Source organism: Schistocerca serialis, chromosome 1, assembly GCF_023864345.2.
Source record: "Schistocerca serialis cubense isolate TAMUIC-IGC-003099 chromosome 1, iqSchSeri2.2, whole genome shotgun sequence".
Lineage (NCBI taxonomy): Eukaryota > Metazoa > Arthropoda > Insecta > Orthoptera > Acrididae > Schistocerca > Schistocerca serialis.
In genome coordinates, this window is record NC_064638.1 from 30,802,485 (window position 1) to 30,809,867 (window position 7,383).

The 7,383-nt window shown below is 42.2% G+C and overlaps 1 protein-coding gene across 1 annotated transcript in view; it reads right to left on the bottom strand.

Moving 5' to 3' along the window:
• The window catches only part of LOC126461098 (uncharacterized), a 666,251-nt gene extending 659,468 nt beyond the window's left edge, over positions 1–6,783 (bottom strand). The window contains exon 1 of the mRNA XM_050095970.1: positions 6,597–6,783. Coding sequence (XP_049951927.1) covers positions 6,597–6,777 — 181 coding nt within the window. The 5' untranslated portion in view covers positions 6,778–6,783. The remainder of the gene's footprint in view (positions 1–6,596) is intronic.
• Between the last annotated feature and the right edge of the window lie 600 nt (positions 6,784–7,383).

A 7,383-nucleotide genomic window follows, 5' to 3' on the forward strand; every position in this document is an offset into this window, starting at 1 on the left:
TGTCTACAAGTTTTGTGTGTAGATTGGAAACACAGCAGTTAGGTATCTCTAAAAAGAATATATAAATTCTCCATATCTTCCATTAATTTCATCAGATTGGAGGGAAGTTTAAGATTCTGGGAACTGTCAGTTTTCCTTAGTTTTTTTACCACTGGGCATGCCTGATTAAGACAATGGGTTAACATTGTATAAAATCTGTCCCACTTTTTATTGATGTCTTCCGTTTCATATGGACCTACCTGATTCCAGTTTATGTATCCCGGGGTTTCGTTTAACGTATGATAATCTAGATTTCTTTTATAGGTAAATAGCTCTCCATGAGATTCTATTTCTTTGTCTGTATGAGGCTCTAGAACTAATGCACTATGATCTGAAATGTGGCTCTTGATGGTTCAAACTACAAGGTCTTCCTTGCTTAAGTTTGCAATAACGTGGTCAATACATGTTAGAGCATCACACATTATTCTTGTTGCTGTGGAATTCACATGGGTGTAATTATAAGACTGTGATGTATCAATATATCTAAGATAATTAACACTATTAGTTAAGGAGTCAACGTTCACATTGCCTACCGTTAAAGTGTGATTTTTATGAAATGAGAGTTTATCAGCAAGTTCCTCTACATGACAAAAGAATTCTTCCATATTACTGTTAGGGGATCTGTACAGGCTACCTACTATTAACCTGCTTTTTCTGAGCTTAATTTTTATTTCAGTTGTTTTAAACACTATCCACATGCAAATTTATCTACCCAGTAATTTTTTTTTTTTTTTTGCATTGGACATTACTTTTGGCATAAATACGAACACCACCACCTTTATGTTGCTTATTACAATACACACTTTCAGTTTTATAATTACTTAAATTAATACCACACATTTCCTCAGTTTTGCACCCTAGTTCATTCACAAGATAAATATGAGGACTACTTGTCACTTAGAAAATTTGTTCAATTTTGTTAGTAATATATTGGAAGTTCTTTGATATTGTTTCGAGTTTACCATCATTTATGATTTTGTCATCAAGTACTTTGCCTTCGCATATGCATAGTAAAAGTTGTTTTACTCTAAAAAAGTTTCTGTAGGACTGCTTTCACTTATGAACGAATTGTTTTTATATATAAGGCTTTTCTGTTTAATCCTTTCTTTTATAATTTGATTTAATTTTTCACACAAATAAAGTCTTCCTGCATATTTCAAGTCCGACCCATGGTTAGTTTGCTGACCTCTATCCAACTTTCCTATAACTAGAACTGAGCTATACAGTTTGAACGTAGTGCCTTAATTATAATATTTGTTTTTCTTATTTCCTTGTTTACATCCAAGTTATAGGTCGGGTCGTGCCGATGCGGGACAGTAGCGACAATCAAGTTTTTCTGCTTATTTTATTCAAGGAAATTCTGCAGAGCTTCAATGGAGACATCAGCTTCATTACTTCCCACATTATTCCCACCACTTACACAAACTATAAAATCATTGCTACACAGCAATTTAATTTTCAAATCAGCATCTTGTACAATGTTTTTTGTTTTTGTGCCGGGTGCCACAACACTGCTCACTTGAAGATGTTTGCTTGAGTTATTTAGGATTTCAGCTAGATTTCTTCCATGGCTATATGAGAGTAAAATCACATTGCACTTTCATGTGTGTTTTGGAGTACCAGAATTATGGAGTTCATTGAAGGAGTCACGGACTGCATTGCCATGATAATGTTCGCACTGTGAACTTTTCCTGTTATCCTTATTAACTGTCTGTTTTTCATTAGTTTTTGCGAGCTGATTACACTTAATTACAGTAGTTTTCAGAGATTCATTATAGTTTTTTTACTAAGGATCTGGTGTTGTATCTCATTTTCATATTTATCAGTGTGTTTGTTTCAAAATTACATTTACTAAGTTCGTTATCAAGTTATGTAAATTAACTGCCACCATTGCAACCACTTATTGAGAGTACACTATACCTTTTTTTATCAACAAATTTCTGTTCATCTGCCATGATTGATAACTTTTTGCTTTTAAAGCACTTACTTGTTTCCAGTCTTGCAGTTAAGGCCTACTTGTTTGGAGGTCAGGAACTCGTGGTGTCTGTATTTCCACAGCACTGAATTTTCACTTGTTTGGTGGGCGTTTTTACATCTTAATGCATTCATTATGAACTAAATGATTAATGGAAAATCTCATATAAAGACGTGAAACAAATACTAACAAAGAGATAGAGGGGCTGGCCAGTACTTACCTCAGCTCAGTACAACCGATATATACACAAAAAACAGAACCAAAAATTTACATTCCTAGCTTTTGGAACAAATGTTCCTTCATCAGGGAGGAGAGAGGGGAAAGAAAGGGAAGAAGGGAAAGTAGATTCAGTTACTCACAACCCAGGTTATGAAGCAACAGGGAAAGGAAAACAGGGAGGGTAGCAAGGATGGAGGCATGGTTGTCAGATGGAAGCCAAAGATATTCTACTGTAAGTACTGTGCCAGCTTCAAACCAAAGAGGATGCATACAGAAGTAAAGAGGTATATAGTATAAAGATAAACACAACTATGTAGGATGAAAAGATGCGTGAATTGCTAAAGAGGAAAGGGAAAGAGGAGAAGACTGAAGAGTAAATGGGAGTGAGGTTGTTTAACGTAGGTTCAGTCCAGGGGGATGGCGGGATGAAAGGATGTATTGGAGTGCAAGTTCCCATCTCCGCAGTTCAGAGGGACTGGTGTTGGGTGGGAGAAGCCAAATCGCACATACAGTGTAGCAGGTTCCTAGGTCCCTAGAATTATGCTGGAGGGCATGCTCCGCTACTGGGTATTGGACATCTCCTAGGCGGACAGTTTGTCTGTGTCCATTCATGCGCTCAGTCAGTTTAGTTGTCATACCGATGTAAAAGGCTGTGCAGTGCAGGCATGTCAGTTGATAAATGACATGTGTAGTTTCACACGTGGCCCTGCCTTGAATTGTGTATGTTTTACCAGTAGCGGGGCTGGAGTAGATGGTTGTGGGGGGATGCATGGTGCAGGTTTTGCAGCGGTGTCGGTTACAGGGGTAGGAACCGCTCAGTAGAGAACGTAGTCTGGGAATATTGTAGGGTTTAACAAGGATGTTATGAAGGTTAGGGGGGCAACAAAAGGCAACTCTGGGTGGTGTGGGGAGAATTTTGTCAAGGGATGATCTCATTTCAGGGGTTGACTTGAGAAAATCATATCCTTGGCAGAGTAATTTGTTGATGTTTTTGAGGCCAGGATAATATTGGGTGACAAGGGGGATGCTTCTGTGTGGTCTGGGGATAGGAACAATGTTGTTGGATGGGGAGGAATGTATTGCTCAGGAGATCTGTTTGTGGACAAGGTCTGCAGGATAGTTGCGGGAGAGGAAAGCACTGGTTAGGTTATTGGTGTAATTGTTGAGGGATTCGTCACTGGAGCAGATACGTTTACCACAAATACCTAGGCTGTAGGGAAGGGAGTGTTTGATGTGGAATGGATGGCGGCTATTAAAGTGAAGGTACTGTTGTTTGTTTGGGGGTTTGATATGGACAGAGGTGTGGATGTGAGCTTCAACAAGATGAAGGTCAACATCCAGGAAGGTGGCTTGGGTTTTGGAGAAGGACCAGGTGAAATTCAGATTCGAAATGGAGTTGAGGTTATGGAGGAAATGAAGGAGTGTTTCTTCACCATGAGTCCAGACCACAAAGATGTCATCTGGCACAGTACTTACAGTAGAATATCTTTGGCTTCCATCTGACAACCATTCCTCCATCCTTGCTACCCTCCCTGTTTTCCTTTCCCTGTTGCTTCATAATCAGGGTTGTGAGTAACTGAATCTACTTTCCCTTCTTATCTTTCTTTCCCCTCTCTCCTCCCTGATGAAGGAACATTTGTTCCGAAAGCTAGGAACATAAATTTTTGGTTCTGTTTTTTGCGTATCTATCGGCTGTACTGAGCCGAGGTAAGTACTGGCCATCCCCACTATCTCTTTGTTAGTATTTGTTTCACATCTTTATATGAGATTTTCCATTAATCATTTAGATCACCTATATGGTCCACATCCTTCATTGTTTTGTCCCTTTTGTTAGCTATCACTTACATCTGTCATCTTAACACTTTCTCTTCTTCAGTGTTTTATATATACATAAATAAATATTTTCGTTACCAACTGTGCCAGTTTCATCTTCCTCCTATTATCTTGTTTCGTTTATAGTCCACTTCTCTTTTTTTGTTTATTGATTTATTTATTTAACATTACATAGTTTTAACATTCGTTATTCGCTGTTTTCCAGCCAACAATCATTGCCAACAATCTCTTCCACACCTACCAGTATCATCCATTTCCGTCGATTTCATGTTGCTGGCGATATTTTTGCGCCATTGGTTATGTTTCTCTGCCACAGGAAAATTTTCTCTGGGACATTTCTGCGCCTCCCGCGATCTTCTTTGCAGCGCGCGCGATCTTTTTTGCGGCACACGCGATCTCTTTTGCGGCACGCGCGATCTTTTTTTCGCCACTCGCTATCTCTGTTGTTGACCAACGTGTGTTCTTTTCCCCTGATCTGGACATACTTGCTTGGTCTTGTCAACTTTTTCCGTATTTTTCTTATTTAGTGGTCTTCCTTTGGTATTGAACATTACCAACACAATTTCTTTCTTTCTTTCTCGTCCTTTCCTCCATGTTTTATTCCTTCTTATGATTACCATTTTAACTTTAGTTATTTAATTTCCCTACCCACCAGTTACCCACTATGTACACTAATCCTATACCACATTATTTACATTCATTCCGGAAACATGCATTCACCGTAGCCAAACTGCAATCCCACATACTTTTCCTCCGGTCCTGCTTAACCTTTAGAATTACCCCTAAAGGACTTACCTTAAAAGTTCCCATCTCTGGGTGCAATTCCTCCTTCCACCAGTCTCTCCTGGACTTCCAGAACCTTCAATCCTTAGCCCTTACCCAACTTGTCCTGAATCTCTACACTACTTCATGTAACCACCACTCCCAACAGCTCCTATCTCTCTTCAAAGTCCTCCACCTCTCAAACCCTTGCTTGGAGAACACACTCAGGAACATCCTAGAAGCCAGTTGCAAACTTGAGTTCCATGCCACACACCACCTGAAAAAACTATCCACAGTGCTAGTGCAACACCTAAGAAGTGGGGTCCCTCTCCCTATCCCTCACAAACACCAACCACAACAGAACCTTCAACAAACCCCCCTCATAGCCAACAAACCTAGCCTAGCCACCCTACTCAATCTCCCCATCCCAGCACATACCCCACACAGACCAAATCTCAACTATAACCACAGTCAAATGCCACATATCACCAGTCCCAATTCAGTTCTAAACCTCTCATCCAGGTCCCTCTCTCCTCCAGAGACATCTGTTCTATCAAAAGGCTTAACCTTTAGCCCCACACCTAAATTCAACCACACTGCCCTGGTTAAAGATCTCCTCTCATTCACCCGGAACCTCAACTGGAAGTATCACTTCACTACCCAACCAAACACAGCCCCCAAATAATAGACCCAGTGTTGAACCCTATCTAGAACAGTTCCGACTGCCTTCTCAAAGGGATCCTCCTCCCCTCCCCCAAAACCATCCCTTGCAGACATTTCAGGAATTCCTCACATCCAGTGTTGCCTCCCATCCCTTCTTGAAGAACATCCCAACAATCCCCAACATCACCCCAGCTGAATCCCGTGCCATTAAGGAGCTGAAAATAGACCGCTCTATTGTCATCCTCCCGGTGGATAAAGGCTCCACAACTGTCATACTTGACCGTGTGGAGTATGTGGCAGAAGGACTGCGTCAACTCTCCAACACCTCAACCTACAAAGCTGTTACCCAGAATCCCATTCCCTCCATCCAGACTGAGCTGCAGAAATTCCTCAAAATCCAAGGTCCCTCACAAGGCCTCACAATGGCTTCCATAGACTTACTTACTCCACCTGAGCCACGTACCCCTACCTTTTACCTGTTACCCAAAATCCACAAAGAGAACCATCCTGACCGTCTCATTGTAGCAAGCTTCAAAGCTCCAACAGAACGTATCTTAGCTCTGGTAGACCAACACCTCCAACCTATCACCCGCAGACTCCCATCCTAGATCAAAGACACATACCACTTCCTAGAACACCTCAAATCCATTCCCACTCCTCTCCCACCTGAAACCTTTCTTGTCACCATAGATGCTACATCCCTTTACACAAACATCCCACATACCCATGGTCTCTCTGCCCTTGAGCACTACCTCTCCCAACAGTCCGCCCCGGTAGCTGAGTGGTCAGCGTGACAGACTGTCAATCCTAAGGGCCCGAGTTCGATTCCCGGCTGGGTCGGAGATTTTCTCCGCTCAGGGACTGGGTGTTGTGTTGTCCTAATCATCATCGTTTCATTCTCATCGACGCGCAGGTCGCCGAAGTGGCGTCAAATCGAAAGACCTGCACCAGGCGAAAGGTCTACCCGACGGGAGGCCCTAGCCACACGACATTTCCATTTTTACCTCTCCCAACGCCCACCCGAAGATCTTCCAAAAACCTCGTTCCTTATCACACTTACCAACCTCATTCTCACCCATAATTACTTCATTTTTGAAGGCCAGACCTACAAACAAATCAGGGGAACAGCCATGGGAACTAGGATGGCTCCGTCCTATGCCAACCACTTCATGGGCCGCATGGAGGAGGCTTTCCTGAAGACCCAACAGCTGCTTGCCCTGGCCTGGTGTAGGTTTATAGATGACATCTTTGTGGTCTGGACTCTTGGTGAAGAAACACTCCTTCATTTCCTCCATAACCTCAACTCCATTTCGAATCTGAATTTCACCTGGTCCTTCTCCAAACCCCAAGCCACCTTCCTGGATGTTGACCTTCATCTTGTTGAGGCTCACATCCACACCTCTGTCCATATCAAACCCACAAACAAACAACAGTACCTTCACTTTGATAGCCGCCATCCATTCCACATCAAACGCTCCCTTCCCTACAGCCTAGGTATTTGTGGCAAACGTATCTGCTTCAGTGATGAATCCCTCAACAATTACACCAATAACGTAACCAGTGCTTTCCTCTCCCGCAACTATCCTGCAGACCATGTCCACAAATAGATCTCCTGAGCAATACATTCCTCCCCGCCCAACAACATTGTTCCTATCCCCAGACCACTCAGAAGCATCCCCCTTGTCACCCAATATTATCCTGGTGTCGAAAACATCAACAAATTACTCCGCCAGGAATATGACTTTCTCAAGTCAACCCCTGAAATGAGATCATCCCTTGACAAAATTCTCCCCACACCACCCAGTATTGCCTTTTGTTGCCATCCTAACCTCCATAACATCCTTGTTAAACCCTACAATATTCCCAGACTACGTTCTCTACCGAGCGGTTCC